Source organism: Rhinolophus hipposideros (genome assembly GCF_964194185.1).
Source record: "Rhinolophus hipposideros genome assembly, chromosome: 5".
Lineage (NCBI taxonomy): Eukaryota > Metazoa > Chordata > Mammalia > Chiroptera > Rhinolophidae > Rhinolophus > Rhinolophus hipposideros.
This window is the reverse complement of record NC_138051.1, coordinates 46,013,212-46,030,016: the sequence shown is the minus strand read 5'-3', so window position 1 is coordinate 46,030,016 and position 16,805 is coordinate 46,013,212. Positions and strand designations below refer to the sequence as shown.

The 16,805-nt window shown below is 43.0% G+C and overlaps 1 protein-coding gene across 2 annotated transcripts in view; it reads right to left on the bottom strand.

The window, feature by feature from the left end:
* Positions 1-11,842, bottom strand: part of GLDN (gliomedin) — a 52,956-nt gene extending 41,114 nt beyond the window's left edge. Inside the window, exon 1 of one of the 2 annotated variants that reach the window (XM_081048690.1) lies at positions 11,454-11,842. In XM_081048690.1, the coding sequence (XP_080904816.1) occupies positions 11,454-11,816 (363 nt within the window). In that variant the 5' untranslated portion in view covers positions 11,817-11,842. Of the gene's footprint in view, positions 1-11,254; positions 11,365-11,453 lie in introns of those variants that run through there. The other variant, XM_081048691.1, reaches the window with a different exon arrangement.
* Between the last annotated feature and the right edge of the window lie 4,963 nt (positions 11,843-16,805).

The following is a 16,805-nucleotide window of genomic DNA, read 5'->3' as shown; positions in this document are numbered from 1 at the left end:
TCAGTGAGGCCTTTCCCACCCACATGACATAATTGCATCTTCCCCTTCGCCCTCCCTAAACCTCATCCCTTTATTGTTCTACATAACGTTTATCACCTTCTAATATTGTAAATAATTTACTTCATTTTTTTTTCTGTCCCTCCCCATCAGAAGATAAAGTCCAAGAGGATGGAGATTGAGTGTTTTGTTCATATTGTTTCTCGTGTACCCACAATAGTGCCTGGGACAGAGTAGGTGCTCAGTGACTATGTGTTGAATGAATAAATGAATCTCTGACAGGTAGAGCAAGCCTCTAAGTCAGTTTTACCAATACCTGACACCATCTCCTATTTGGAGGGTAGCACGAATTTTGAGGAAGGAATTTAAAATGTGTTCTAGGACCCACCTTCAAAATTCTTAGCATGGAAAGAAACTAGATTCAAAACTGGGCTTAGTTTGTATTTACACTTGTTGAGTTGTGGATGAATTCATCTGTGAAGATGTATTCATTAAATCCCTCATAGAGGCCCAGCAAAGAATAGGGAGCTATATTTAAAGGGACACGGTGACTAAAGGTGACAGATTAGAGACCAAAATTGTATACAACAAGGTTTTAGTTGTGCTATGCAGACAAATAAGTGCAGAGGGAATTAGCGGACAAAGAGATGAGTGTTTTGAAGTGAGATGAGAATCACTTATCTCCTCCAGGCCTCTAATGGACTTTTCTGAAGCAGGAGTGCTGCTGAAATAATCTTTCACTAACTGTTAATAACAATATTTTGTGCTCACATTGTTCCTTTCAACAAACATCTTCAGATAATTTCTGTTTTTTATCTAAGCATTCTTATCCTCACCTTATAGTCAGAAAAGTGTACCTAACGATAGTTAAGTGACTCGTCTGATGTTGAGGGAATGGACAAAGAAATAAACCATTATCCCCAAACTCTGCCCTGTGGCATTCTTTGTATTTAGCAAAAACATTTGTGAAGATGTTTTGTCAACCTACTTCCTGCTCAGCCCCCTCTTCCCTCAGAACAGGGAACGTCTACAAGTGATTACTCCAAAAAACATTTGGAGGCGGTCCTTAGGGTGAGATGCTCACTCACAAAATAGTCGTTGATGCTGTTAGCACGAGAACACTGGTTGAATGTGACCATTGGTCTGACAAACTTGCTGTTGCTGTGGGGTTCAAAATGATTTGGTCAATGAAACAACGAATGCATGAGTTCACATTGGACCTAAATAAAAATATTTGCAAATTATGCTTAGTATAATTAACTTCCCTGAAGTCGATATCTGAAATATTTTTTTTTTCCTTTTGGACCCATCAACCAGAAAAAAAATGACTATCTGGGAAACAACATTCTTTCTAGAGGTCTATGTGCACCCGAGGTCTGCGTGTTCCCCCAGGAACCCAAGATTCCAATCTTTAAAGTCATCCTTGTCTCTGACAAGTTCTGTTGATTCCATTTCTATTGTTTTTATCATAAGCCTTCAAAATTTCCTGAAGCACAGAAAGGAAACATTTGAGAAATACTCAAGTATCAGTAACAATAAGCTAATACATACTGAGTTCTGGGAACCATGGTAAGGACTTTGCATGGATTATTGAATTGAATCCTTATGATAACGCCTAAGGTAGACACTGCTATCACTGCCTTCTTAAAAAGGAGGGGCCCGAGACATAGAGAGAGTTTGAGTAATTTGTCAAAGGTCACACAGCTAATAGGGGAGCCAAGAGTGAGCACACACTATGATTCCAGCACTCATTATAAAGGCCCTGAGGTCTGCCCTTTCAGAATTGTGAAGACGTCTCTCAGGAAAACGACAGTTCTTAGAAGCAGGATGTTTTCCTCTCCCTGAATATTCTTTCATCCCTCTGTTTTATTCTCCCTTTTTTTCTGTCTTTCCAGCTCATATACAGTCTTAAGACAAATACAGCATCCTCACTTCTAAACTAACCTCCTTGTGTGTGTTTCCTCAATTCTGTCCACGATGCCACTATCCTCTCAGTGTTAGATGGGTCCAGACCAGATGGACCATTTCTCTTTCTTATATCCAGTTACTAGTTACCAAGTTCAATTCATCCTTCTCTCTTGATAGTTCAAAGATATATACCTTCTTCTCCATTTCTGATGCCACCACTTAGGCAGAAATGAATCATTTTTTGTCTGGACTAACACAACAGCTTCCGAATTTTCTTCCTGCCCTGGTCTCTCCCCTTCCAGTCTTGCCTGCACCACACCACCAGATCAGTCCTACAAAACCACTGTCCTCATGACTCCCCCTGGTAAAGGGTCTACAGTACCCCCAACTGCCCATCAGATTCGTTTCTCAAAAGTGGAAAGTCAAGGTCATTCTCACCTAGTCACCTGTAGTTCCACCTCTACCCGCCACCCAAACTCTCCAGGGCAGGAAGGTCTGTTTGGCTTCTTGCTCTTCCAGCCCGGTACAATTTTTATTCCAGTCCCTAGATCTTGGCTCAAGTTATCACCTGTGCTTGGAATGATTCACCCTGCCCAAATCTCACCAACCACACTGCCCATTTCAAGTTCTGTCTCCTCCATGAAACCTTCCTTCATCATTTTAGTGAGGATTGATTTTTCTCTCTTCTTGACGACCCTGATGCTCATCACACAACACACTATCATGGGCTTTCCTCTAAAGGTCTTCCTGTTCAGAGGGATTGAGTCCAAGGTTCTCAAGTGTTGCTTATAGGGAAAGGACATTTTTCACCTTTGAGTGAAAAGGACTCCAGACTCCAACACTCACCCACTAAGTTACTGAAACATGGGAATGATTTTGCAGTTGCCAGCTCATCATTTTAGGTTGGGCACAGTTATCCACAGCACATTCCCAGCCACTTTACAGTTTTTACATACATTCCAGGCTGAGTATCCAAAGTTCCCAGCACTTGGGTGAGCACAAGAAGCTTTTTCTTAGTGGTACACGAAAGGGTTACTCTAGTTATTGCATTCAGAACAAACCAAAATTGCACTTTAAATGATCATTAGTTGCCCTTGTTGTTTTAACTCTACCTTTCAGTAAAGACAATTGTGTTGAACTTTAGTTAAACTAGAAGTCAATTATACCTGCTTAAAATATAGAGCTGTTAAAACCCAAAGAGCTACATAAAAGCAACTGATGGGCTGAAAAATGCTTCCTTTGTAAGTAGAATTACAACCTAAAAGCTTCAGCTTGTTTCACACAGTGACCTTTAGTCTGTAGATAAAGTACATGTAAATTAAGCTTGAATGGCAACTAGATTTAGCCAAGGATTTATTTTTTGAGGGGAGAAGAGAAAGAAAGTTTGAGGAATGTGAGAAAAAATATATGTGTGTGTGTGTTTTTTTCTTCAGATAAGTGTGTTTTATCAGATCTAAAGACTGTTCTGATAGTTCACGCACATGTAACATTATCCTCGAGAACATGAGACCCCAACAAATAAGTTGTTCTTCTTTCTTAGAAGTTGTTTCACTCTATCTTCCACTTACATTTTATTAATTTTCTAAATAAAAGCATCCAAAACTTTTTTCAGGACTGCCACCAAACAAGAATCAACAGAATTTAACGACAGCTGAGCCAGTCAGAAAGGGGGTGAAGATGACTCTCTGTTAGTGGGTGTCAACCTTTGTCATCAGTGGCCATTCAGAAAGGGTGAGGGTCCAGGAAATCCTGAACCTCTGAAGAAGCTCTGTTACCATACCAAGGCTAACTCTCTTTTTGTTTTCAATGACAAGATAATTTAAATTGGTGTGATGTCAATCTAGGCTTTGAGATGCCAAATATTATCCCAAAGCAGCAGCCAAAGCACAAATGAACGGACAGTTTGGCATTCTGAAAAAAACTGGAGGTAAAGAGTAAACCCAGAAATAAAATGCTGAGAGCATGGGGCACACAGGGCTAATAATAAAGTAATAGTGATTAATCTTAGTAACAACAACAATGAGCGCTTATTGGGAACCTGACTATACCTGGCACTGTGTTTCAGCAATAGCGTTTCCCTTAAATCTCCTAACAACCCTATGAAGTGTATATTACTATCTTAATCTTACAGATGAGGAAATAGAGGCTTGGAGAAGTTAAAAGAGGTCCACCAGCTACTGAGCTGTGAGCCCAGGATGTGAATCTGTCTGACTCCTAGGCCCACAGAGCTCACCATAACACACCTCAGGGAAGCACCAGGGACAGAGAACTTGGCTGGGAACCTAACAGTGAAGAAGGAATCCCAGGTTGCTCAAGTAAAGAGCTGGCACACAAAGGCGAAAGGCGGCCAAAGCACCATGTGGCGATAACCCTGGGCCAGTCACAGAGAGATGCTGGGATACGGGCATTCAGGAGATGAACCACCTCTTCTTGGCACTGGAAGGCCCGGAAGTCGCTGAGAAAGGGCGGTCTGCTCAAGGATCTCTCAGGCAGTGATCTAGTGGGAAGTGCCACTAAATAATGGGCTGGGCTGGGGGTTTCTGCTGCCTCCTCAGAGTCGCGTAGCACTTTTCGAGTGCGGGAATGTGGCTTTGAGTTTCAAGGGGAAAATCCATTTTACCCCTGGCATAGTGGCAGTGGATATTGAAGGTGAGGCAGGGATATAGTAGATAAAGAGTAAATAATTCACCAAGCCCCAGGAGATCCGTCCTGTACAGGCTGTCAAATTTGGCTCAGTAGGCTTGTTCTTGCTGCCCCCACCTCTGCTGCTTTGGCTAGAAAGAGACTAGGGGCTTGTTAATAGCTCCAGGATCTGGGAGCAGGTCCAAATGGTTTAATGCCATTCCTGTGGTCAGTACAACTAACCTATTCTCAGGGGTCCAGATGCTCAGTCTTGACCCACTTATTTCTTGCATATGGCCTTGGAGAATTATGACAACTATATATCTACACTGAATGTTCTATTTCATGTGTGCAAAATAGGTGTTGATGAAACAAGTGTCTGAAGCATGTAGCTAAGGGGCCATCTCTCTCCTGTCTTCCTCAACATACCATCATGACCTGAGGCACGAGTTAGGATTGTGGGTATGTTCAGAGCACCAACACAGACACAGTCTTTGCAGAGGTGTGGCTTCAAGTTCTCTCCCACCCTTCACTGACATGGAAATAGCTTCTGACATGGAAACCAAGCACACAGTGTCAGGCGTGACCTCCCAAGTGCCCAAGTGCGCTTGCTGCTATGAGGAAGGCCAGGGAGACACACCTCCCAGGCTCTGCATGTAGGTTTATGACTTTGGCTGCCCTTTTTTTTTTTTTTTTGTCTTGCTATATCAGGCCACTGATCTCTTCATCAGGGCCTACTGCATACTGTAGGACCTACGGGGTATAAGTTTCTCCCCTTCAACTGAAGAGAACAGATGGGGTTTGAAACAAGGCCTAGATATGGGGTTAATAGATGGTTAAAAGCTGACTTAACATTCACTGCTCTTGACTTGGGAAGCTGGCCTGGAAGGAGCAAGGCTTGAGGGCAGACTCACCCCATGGCCTCCTTCTACAGTGCAATCACACTCTCAGGATGGCTATGTTTTGTATTCTGTTTCCTTCTGGGAGGTCTTAAAACCCAAGGTTCACCAAAGGGAGAACAATCCTAATCTAGTAGATTGGGCTTTCCAAAGGAATGACCCCTAATGTCCCTCCACTCTGATGGGCCGCAGTCTAGATGAGGGGTTGGAAAACTTCTATAAAGGACCAGACAGAAAATAGTTTAGGCTTTGTGGGCCATGTGGTCTCTATTGCAATTACTCAGTTCTGTGGTTATTGTGTGAAAGTAGCCACAGGCAATATGTAACACATGGGCATAACTTATGCCAATAAAACTCTATTTATGGTTACTGAAATTTGAATTTCATATAATGTTGATGTGTTATGAAATATTATTCTCCTTTTGATTTTTTTTCCTAACCATTTTTAAATGTAAAAATCATTCTGACTTTGAGGGCTGTAGAAAAACAAGTAGCAAGCTGGATTTGGCCTGTAGGCCACATATGTTGACCCTTGGTCTTAATCCTCAGCTATTACACCATCTGGAAGTGACCCAGTCCAAGGGGGGAAAAGGAGGTAAAACCTGGCACAGCCAATTGAAGGCATTCAGGGAAACATAGCAGCCATGCAAACTGGAGCTGTGACTATAGATAATTTGATTTTTTTCCCCTTTAAACAAGATAACATTAGATCCATGTAAGTGTACTTCACAGCAGTCATCATGAAAAGCTGTTTGTGACAACAATGTCTTCCTGCTAAACACAGCTGGAATCTCCTCCTTGGGAACTACCCTCAGCACATGTTTTTGAAAACCCACAGTGACAGGAAATCTCATTCCACTGGATGTGGAGTTGATTTTTAGAAACAGCCAAAAAACAAAACAAAACCCAAACCAAACGAAATGCCATAATGCCATCTCCAACCAACCAACAACAATAACGATGGTAGCATTTCTACTATCCTTTTAGAATCAGGCTGGGAAATCAGGGCGGGGTTGGTGGGCGGTAGTGCATGGAGTTGTGGTTGAACAAAATAAAGCCATTTTTGTTCAAAACCACTCATGATCATAAGACGAGACCGCTGCAAACTAAGCTTGGAAGTCCTAACATGGCCCCTAACAATGTGACTGTTGTTTGAAAAACTTTTCTGTAGAATTCTTGTCAATATTTAAAAGCCATGGGATTTCACATAAAAAAGTCAAATTTTTTACTTCTCTTGAAAAAAATCAAAAGATCAGGTATAATCGCTTTTACACAGCAACAATCACCGAAAGCCTCCCTTTTAGACAGAGCCCATGAACCTCAGGCTGGCAGTCCCTTCCATGCCCTATTATTTCCAGCCCAATGGCAGCTGCCATGTTCTTATGGCCTTTTCACTCACAATAAGAGTACACAATCATGTGGTTCAAAAGTCAAAATAATACACAAAGCTATATAGTGAAAGCCTCATTTCTACCTTATCCCCAACCTCCCTAAACACTTTGGTTAATTTCTTTATTTTTTTCTCTTCTTCCTTACGCAGATAATACAATATATATTTTTTCTCTGCCTTGTTTTCTTCACTTAAAACATGTATATCCTGGGGATTGTTCCAATAGTAGTACGTAGAGAATTTCCTCATTCTTGTTTTACAGCTACCTAGTATCCCGGTGGGTGTATAGGTCAGTTTGTTTAATGGACATGGGCTGTTAAAATCAACCAACAAATATTGCGCAATGAATATGTGCATAAGTCATTTCATAGGTGATAAAGTCTGTTGTGTGGGATAAATTCCCACAAATGAGATTGCTGGGTCAGAGGAAAATATATTTGTAATCTTTTTAGCTATTGACAAATTGCCTTTTACATGGATCGTACCATTTTTCACTCCAAACAGCAATGCAAGAAACAGCATGTCTGTTTCCCTTCAGCTTCCTCAATGGAATGTGTTGTCAAACTTTTGTAGATCTGTCATTCTACAAAATGTAAAAATTATTCAGAGCAGTTGTAATTTGCGTTTCTAAATCAAGAAATCTTTTCTCACATATTTAAGAGACATTTGCATTTCTTTACTTGAGAACCATCTGTTCCATTTTCCTATTGGATTCCTATTTCTGTTGCTGATTTTCCTATTATCCTTGTATTTTTTCTTATCAACTTTTAGGAGCGCTATGTACATATATTCAGAAGATTAGCCCATTTCTATGATATAAGTTGGAAATCTTTTTTTTCTAGTTTGTCATTTATCTTTTGGCGTTGTTTATGGTGTGTGTTTCTTTTTTGTTACTGTTTGCCATACAGAAATATTCTTGTTGATTATGCTTTTTAATTATAGTTAAGCTTATTTATTTATTGTCTGCTTTTAGCTTTTGAGTTACAGTTTGAAAGACAGGCCTCCATTCCAAGATTAAAAATTAAGTTACTCATATTTTCTTCTACCGTGTTTCCCCCAAAATAAGACCTAGCTGGACCATCAGCTCTAATGCATCTTTTGGAGCAAAAATTAATATAACACCAGTCTCATATTACATTATATTATATAAGACACGGTCTTACATTATAGTAAAATCAGACTGGATCTTATATTAATTTTTGCTCCAAAAGCGCATCAGAGCTGATGGTCCGGCTAGGTCTTATTTTCAGGGAAACATGGTAGTAGTTTTAGAGTTTCCTTTTTTAAACAGATGAATCTTTGACACTTTCGGAGCTTGTTAAGGCTCACACTGTGAGAAGTAAAATGTTTTTTTCTACTGGGAGCTCAATCCTAGATTTGGGGCAAGATGATAAAGCTACCAGAACATCAGTAAGGCTAGACCTGGAAAATGGGATGAGAGAGAGTAGCTGATAGGAGACATGAGAGAGGGCAGGGGCAGGGGTGGAGACTAAACAGAAGCACATCTCCTGCAGGAAGGAGTTCCTGGCTGGATTCCCATTACTGGTCTAGCTCAGTGGTTCCCAGGGCTTCTTTTATTGCTTCTCTCCAAAGTACCTACTTACTTTTAAAAATTTAATATGTTTGGCTGTACCAAACTGTATTTGAGTAATAATTAGTTATGTTGCCCTTTTTCATTGTTTTTTTGTTTGCTTGTTTTTATTTTTATTTATTTATATTTTTGTATTAGTTTCAGGTGCACAAGACAAAGTAATACTTAGACGTTTATCATTTATAGCCCTCACATTGTCATTGTGTGAACTCCCCTCCCCCCAAATGTTGCCTTTTTAAAAGGCAAAAGATTGATACGATCTGAAGAGAAACCAGAGTATGTTGCCCTTTTAACAAAGTCACTTATAGCTGCCAACCAGTCTCTAGTCAGAATGTGCTAGCCAGAATTATCATGCTGAGTTGATGTGCTTTCAGCCAAAAGCACAGAACTCTGAAGTATCTGTCAGCTTGAGGAGGCTTATCATGGATAAATGAGCCATTTTGGAAGACTTTTTGAAATGCTGACATTAGTCTGCGTACAGCTTATTTCTTTGTTCCTGAGTCTCTAAGGACATGGGACTTCAGTGAGGGGCCTTCTGAGCTTACCCTCATTCGAGACCTACTGGTGCTGTATAAAAGAGCAAGGGAAGGTGGAAACTTCAACCATAAGAAGCGTGCACACCGATAGTCATGCTGTATACTAAACAGTTCTCTAAGCAACTTTTCTACTAGAGTTGCCCTGGGAAAGCTCTTTTTTAAAAGTTATTTTCTCATGTAAATAATTCTCTGTTCTGAGAAAACCAGTAAAGATGAGAAAAATTTTAAAAGGTGAATGGTGAGAATGTTGCCGAAAAAAAAGTCTTTTTTGGTAATCAAATTGGTTTCTCTGCCTGAAGCAGAGACTTCAAGGGGGACCCAGTGGTGGTGAGAGTCAGATGCTTATGGCAATTCACTCTCATCTGAAAGGAATGCCAATGCCCTTCCTGCTGGTGAGTGGGCACCTCTCTCAGGCTGCATCCCTTACAATTAATTCAGACTCTTTGGGACTGGGATCTATGCATCAGCCATGTTAAGGCTCCCCATTTAATTTCAGTGTGCAACCACTGCTTTACAACCATGCTACTCAAAGTGTGGTCTCCAGAACTTCACTTCGGTAGCCTTGGTATCCGTCGGAACTTATTAGAAATGCAGAATCTCAGGTCCCAGCTTAGATCTTCTGAAGCAGAACCAGCATTTTCACAAGATACCTAAGATATATGTGTGCACGTTAAAGTTAGAGAAGCAGAATAACGTTTCTCAAAGTGTAGCTTCTAGACCACCTGCATCAAACTCACCAAGGGGATGGGAGGGTGGGGAAATGGGGGTTAGGGGACTTTTGAAGACAGCCAGATCTAGAGATTACAATTCTATAAGTCTGAGGGTGGGGCCCCTGGAACCTTCATTTTTAATGTGCTTCTAGGTAATCCCTAAGCCAAAAAGGAAAGCCAGCAATATTATGCTTGCTTTCTCTGGCCTGCATGGAAATGCCCTCAGTGACTCTAAAAGGTCAAAGCATACCTAATGCGAATGGGGGATGAGTTCGTGATAATCTACAAATGCTTCTCAACCTGACAAATGTGACATTTCTGCTCTCTGACCCGTCATAGAGCAGGTAATGGTAGTTCAATCCAGCTTTCAGATGACATAGAAATGAGTTTCTCTGTTGGGTTAGTGACTGAACAGGCTGCAATTTGGATACATAAGCCTGTACCTTAAAAGCAGGATTGAAAATATAAAATGTTGATGCCCAGATGTATCCTTCTTGGAGGGTTTCAAAAAACCCCCCCTCAAAATGCATAGCAGAGACACAAGAGAAAGAGCAAATTCCCCTAATGATATGTCTTCATTTTACAGAGGTCTTTTTGAAATTTTTGCTTCTACCAGGTTTTTAAATGTTTAAGAGTAAAAAAGTGAAGCGAGGAGTGGAAAAATTGATCTCTCTCAAAAGATGTGTTTGCAGTGTGTAGTACTTCTATGTAGTTTTAAAAATATTTCAGCTCATATATTTAAAAGCTTCTATGATAACAGACGCTTTAAGTAAATTTATCTTTAAATACGTGGGATTCCGAAGTACTCTTCACACTTGATTTGAGGTGATAGAACTGAAATCTTTGTAATTATAAAGTGAAATAAGACCATTGTGGTTGTAATGGATAATAAAATGGAATGGGGAACTGCAATGTGATCTAAATGTAATTGTTAATTATTGTGGTAAAATCAGGAAAAGCAAAGAAACTTAAAACTGGGGGAAAAAAGATTTTTGAGCCTTTGCTTTAAAGACTTTCTTTAGAGCAGTGTTTCTTAAACCTTTTTGGGAGAGTGCAATGGAGGCCCATTGAAAACCTAATGAAAAGCTACTCACTCTCTCCGGGAACCACACACCCGGGCATTTTCTGGAGTTCCACAGACTCCCTTGAGCCACATTAGAACCACCAGCGTTGACATTGAATTTTAAGAAAATTGCCCTCTAATCATCTCTCCCATTTGGAACTACTTTAGGCCTAGGAGCAACTTTCTCAGCATCAAGGTCCCAGGTGGTTGGTAAAATTAGGGCTGATTGTTTTCACTTAAACCGAGAAAATTAGGTCAGCAATCTCCTGGGGATGGGCTGAGGCCAGGTGAAAAGCCAGACCATTAGATTATGCCGGGGAAGAATCCCTTTATTGAACAAGTGTGAGCTCTTTCAGAAATGCTGCCTTCGTGCTCTCAGGAGACCCAGAGAGGTGCACTGGGGCTGCTGTGGCTCCCTTCCTGCACACCAGAAGGTGAAATTTTGTCCAACATTAGGAAGGAAAGTAGGCTCTTAAAAACACTGCCCATACCCCTCATTTTCCTACAGACTCAACGACGTCAGAAGTGAAAGACTTACCCCTTCACCCCTCCCTCTTTTAACTGATGAGAACACTGATCCCAGAGGCTAAGGTGCTTGCCAAGGACACATCCCCAGGGTCTTCTCTCCGCAGCACCTTGCCATCTGGCCGGGGGAGGAGAGGGCGTCGGGGCCCTTTCCCCACACTGCCCGCCGCCCACCCGGGCAGAGGCGCCACGGGGAGTGGAGCCCCGCCTACCGGCACCATGGAGTAGGTCATCATCATCAGCATGTCGTGGCTCTCAGCGCGGATGTGCGGCGCGGTGTCCCGGCTGTGGCTGCGCTTGTTGCGCGCGGCGCTCGCGGGGTCCAGGGGTGGCGCGGGCGCCTGTGGCGGCGCGCGACTCAGCTCCGCCAAGAAGGCACGCAGAGCGCTGTCCTCGCGCTGCTCCCTGCCCCGCTGCGCCTCCAGCGCCTGCAGCGCCGCGCTCAGCCCGCGCCACTGGCACAGAGCAAACACTGTGCCCGCGGCATTGAGCGCCGAGAGCAGCGCCACCGCGGCCAGAGCGCCGCGCAGCCCCCAGCTTGCGCCGCCGCAGCCCCTCTCCGCGCTGCGGGCCATCCTCTGCGCGCCCTGGGCCGGCGGGCTGTGCTGGGCCGCCTCCCGCCCGGGCAGCCTTTATACACTGCTGGCAAGCCGTGGGCTGGTGGCAGTGCTGTGAGTCACACCGCCCTTTGGCCCGGCTGGCGGGAAGAATTGGGGACAGTAGCAGTGGCGCCCAAGCCGCCCGGAGGGACAGGTGGGCGGAGAGGGGGAGAGGAGAGAGTGGAGACAGACCTCGGAGGAGGGGCGGGCAGGGCTCATGCTCCCGGTGCCCGGACAAACCAGCAAACTTGCCTCTCCCTCCCTTTCCTGCGGCCCTGCCAGTGGGCATTGCGGGGGACCAGACGCGCGGATGAGGTCAGACTGAGCCGGACAGCAGGAATTCTTATGGCGGGAGAAGTCCCTGGATTCCTCCTCGTTTCCCCCACACTCCCCTCTCTGGAGAAAAGTATCAGCATGCCCAGATGCCAAGGCACGTGCAGACTGTCCATGGAAGGTCTACTGTTGCGCCGGGTCCCAGGCTGCCCATCCGTCCTCCCCAGGTCACAGGACCCCACTAGCCACTGAAGAGCCCACTCGGTCTTTCCCTGGAGGAGGATGGATAGAGACAGCAAGACAGTTGGCATTGGAGGGTTAAGAAGGCCACTGGTCAGAACTAGAAAATCCCAACCATGCCTGGCAAGCAGGAGTCATCTGTGAAGGGAGATTTCCAGGATTTGACAGGCCAAGAACTCTTCCATGAGACCCATATCTGGGAGGAGGCAGGGTGACAAGAAAAACATTTGAGAGTGGGAATCAGGAGACCTGGTTCTAGCCCCATTCTACCACTACCCAGCTGGGAGTCTTTGAACATGTTCCAAGACAACTCTGGACTGATTCTGGGTGAAGGGTTGGGACTGTAGCCAGGCCCCTTCTGGACCTTACTTAGCCTGCCTTGCTTAAGGGGATGCCTCATGCCTCCTGAGTTATCCCTTCACAACACCCTCCCTTTTCGGTCAGCCCAGATGCCTGCTGTGCCTCAAGGGCCACTGTCCCCCAAATGCAGAGTTACTTCTCAGCCTCTTTACTCCCTGTCTTTCTCAGCTTTCCCCTGGGAATGGCTCTTGCCTCCCTAAAGCTCCAATTATGGGGACATGATAGCTAGGAGGGGAGTAAGCTGATACAGACAACTTTGTTCAGTCCTCCCAACTCTAACATACTGTGACTTATTTGAAGAATTGCCATGTCCCCTTATCATTTTTCCATCCAGGCTTATAATGACAATTGTCAGGACCAATGGGGAAAAGACACAGAGAGTCCGAGTTGGGGTTCAGCCCCAGTAAGATCTTCATTTCATTCGCAAAAACTTACTGAGCACCTAGTGTGTGTTGAGCACAATTATGGGCTTTGGAGGTACAGCAATGAACAAGACAAGCAGTTTGCAGCGTAAGCAGTTGGAATACGATGGAGCCTCCTGAGCTTCTCTTTATTATAACACACAGGACAGTTACTGTTGCCTGACCATCTGTCACCAATGCCCACCATCAACAACGGAGTATACAGCTCCTGAGGTTAGGGGATCACATTTTGTTTGACCTTGTCTCCCCAAACAGCTGGCACAGTTCCTGGCTTGAAATGACCATTTAATAATTACCTGTTGAATGAACAAATGAATGAATGAAAGGCTGTAGCCTGAGGGTTTTTCTGTGTGAAACGGTGTGTGTAGTGGTAGTAGGGCTTAAGTATGAAACTCTGCTAATGCCACAGACCTAGCACCACCTTCCTTGGAAGGCTGTCTGTCTAATAGTTGGGAGAGTGAGTGTAGCCTGACACACATACCCCCAGTCCTCTCCGGTTCAGAGCCGATAAGAGGAATTGAGTTCCAGTTCCACTTGGAACAGGCAGGCTCTATCTGACAACCTCAGGCCAAGACGCTACCCCTTTTCGGATGTAGTACTCCAAAAGCTTGTGGCATGGATAATAATGCTGGCTGGGTGGAGTGCCCGAGATATTGCACTGGGACCAAGGGAGGGACAGAAAGAAGGAAAAACACCCAACCCTTTTCTACCCAACCCTCCTCCTACTTCCTTCTCCAAGTATTTGTGTGTAGGAATATGATATTTTGCCAGGAAGGAGATGGTGGGGTATGTTGCTGTGACCTACAACACAGATTATCTTCACTCATCCTTCACTCCAAAATGTCTGTATCCTTTCCAGCTGGCCTTTCTCTGTTCTCCTTCCACTTTTTCCTCTGTCCTCTCTCTACATCCTCTCTCCACCACACATCGATTTTTCCCCTTCTTTGGCCCATCTCAGAGTTGCCCTTGTTTAAGGTCTAGCTCAGAGCCTTCTTCCTCATCAAGACTTGGCTTCATGCCAGCCTCCATCTCTCTCTCTCTCCATGAACTGTGCAAGCCCCAGGGACTCAGAGGTTATGAGCATAGGCTTTAGAATCAGAAAGAACTTAGCTTGAAACCACTTTTTACCTTTGTGACTTTGGGCATGTTACTCAACTTCTCTAATTTTATCTATCTCATAGGGTTGTGAAGATTTAATGAGAAAATACATGTAAAGCACTTGGCATACAGTAAATGCTCAATGAACCTTAATGCTGTTGGCTATAAGCTATCTGAACTTGCTGACACCCATATGGTGACTTGTGCTGTTGACCAACATTTCAGTTCTTCCAAATCTTAGTGTGTTTTTTGTTGTTGTTGTTTTTAAATATTTTATTGGGGAAGGGGAACAGGACTTTGTTGGGAAGTGTGTACTTCCAGGACTTTTTCCAAGTCAAGTTGTTGTCCTTTCAATCTTAGTTGTGGAGGGAGCCGTTCAGCTCCAGGTCCAGTTGCCGTTGTTAGTTGCAGGGAGCGCAGCCCACCATCCCTTGCGGGAGTTGAACCTGCAGTCTTGTGGTTGAGAGCCCATTGGCCCATGTGGGAATCAAACCAGCAGCCTTCTGCGTTAGGAGCTCGGAGCTCCAACCACCTGAGCCACCGGGCTGGCCCCAGATCTTAGTTCTTTAGCTGGGTTATGGTATGCTTAAGAAGAGACCTCTCTTCACTGTGTCTCTCACAACAGGGGCTTGTGCCAAGTGGGAACATTTGATTAATAGATTGATTAACTAATCATACTTTGTTGATGCTTTTTAAGGAACAAAACTTTTGAATGAGTGGTAAACTTGGCCTGTTGTCTGAATACAGAACCTCTCTCTCTCTTTCTCCCTCCCTCCCTCCCTCTCTCCCTTCCTTTCTCTCTTTCTCTTCTTTCTCTCTGAAGATTTTTATTAAAAAGTATACGTAACATGCAACATTATATTAGTTTCAGGTGTACACCATAGTTGTTCAACATTTATATACACCTAAAGAAGTGATCACCGTAATTCCAGCAACCATCTGACATCATACTATGCTACCACAATATTATCAACTATATTCCTCATGCTCATGCTGTACATTACATCCCCATGACTTACTTGTTTATACCTGAAAATTTGAATCTCTTATTTCCCTTCACCTCCCCCCCCTTTTAAATGTTTCAATTACAGTCAACATTCAATTATTTTGCATTAATTTCAGGTGTATTTTGTTCTTTAGATTCCACATATAAGCAAAATCACATTGCATCTGTCTTTCTCAGTCTGACACACTCCATTCAGCACAATACCCTCCAGGTCCATCTATGCCGCCGTAGATGGTGAGAACCCATTCCCTTCCATAGCCAAGCAATAGTCCATTGTATATATGTACCACCTCCTCTTCATCCATTCATCCATCCATAGACACACGGGCTGCCTCCACATCTTGGCCATTGTAAACAATGCTGCAATGAACATATGGATGCGCACATCCCCTTGAAGTGGTGTTTTGGGTTTCTTTGGATAAATACCCTGAAGTGGGATTACTGGGTCCTTCTTTGTCTTTTCTTATAGCCTTTGTTTTAAAGTCTGTTTTGTCTGGTATAAGTATTGTTACTCTAGATTTTTCTTTTTCTTTTTTTTTCCCCATTTTCATTTTCATGAAGTAACTTTTTCCATCCCATTACTTTCAGTCTGTGTGCATATTTCAATCTGAAGTGAGTCTCTTGCAGGCAGCATATGTAAGGGTCTTGTTTTCTTATCCAATCAGTTACCCTGTGTTTTTGATCAGATCATGTAATCCATTTACATTGAAAGTAATTGTTGATAGATATGTATGCAGTTATTGCCATTTTATTATTCATATATTTGATATATATATATTTGTCTTAAAGGAGTCCCTCTAAAATTCCTTGTAATACTGGTTTGGTGGTGATGAACTCCTTTAGCTTTTTCTTGTTTGGTAATCTCTTTATCTCTCCTTTGATTATAAATGATAGCCTTGCTGGGTAGAGTAATCTTGTTTGTAGGTTCTTACTTTTCATCATTTTGAATATTTTGTGCCAATCCATTCTGGCCTGCAGTTTCTGTTGAAAAATCAGCTGACAATATTATGGTAGTTCCCTTATAAGTTACTAGTTGCCTTTCTCTTGCTGTTTTTAGGATTCTCTCTTTATCTTTAATCTTTGCCATTTTAATTATAATGTGTCTTGGTGTGAACCTGTTTCGATTCATCTTGTTTGGGACTGTCTGCACTTCCTAGAATTGTATGTCTATTTTCTTTGCCAGCTTAGAAAAGTTTTCAGTCATTATTTCTTCAAATAGATTCTCAATACCTTGCTTTCTCTCTTCTCCTTCTGGTACCCTTGTGATGCAAATGTTGTTATGCTGATGCTGTCCCAGAGGTCTCTTATACTATCCTCATTTTTTTTAAGTTCTTTTTTCCTTTTGCTGTTCTGATTGTGTGTTTTATGCTACCTTGTCTTTCTAATCACTGATTCATCCTCTGCTTCATCTAGTCTGCTGGTGATTCCTTCTAGTGCATTCTTCATTTTAATTATTGTGTTCTTCATTTCTGAATTGTTGTTTCTTATGGTTTCTGTCTTTTTTTTTTTTCAGATTTGGCTCTTAAGTGTAGGGGGAGGGCTCAACGCAGGAAAGATGGAGCCCAC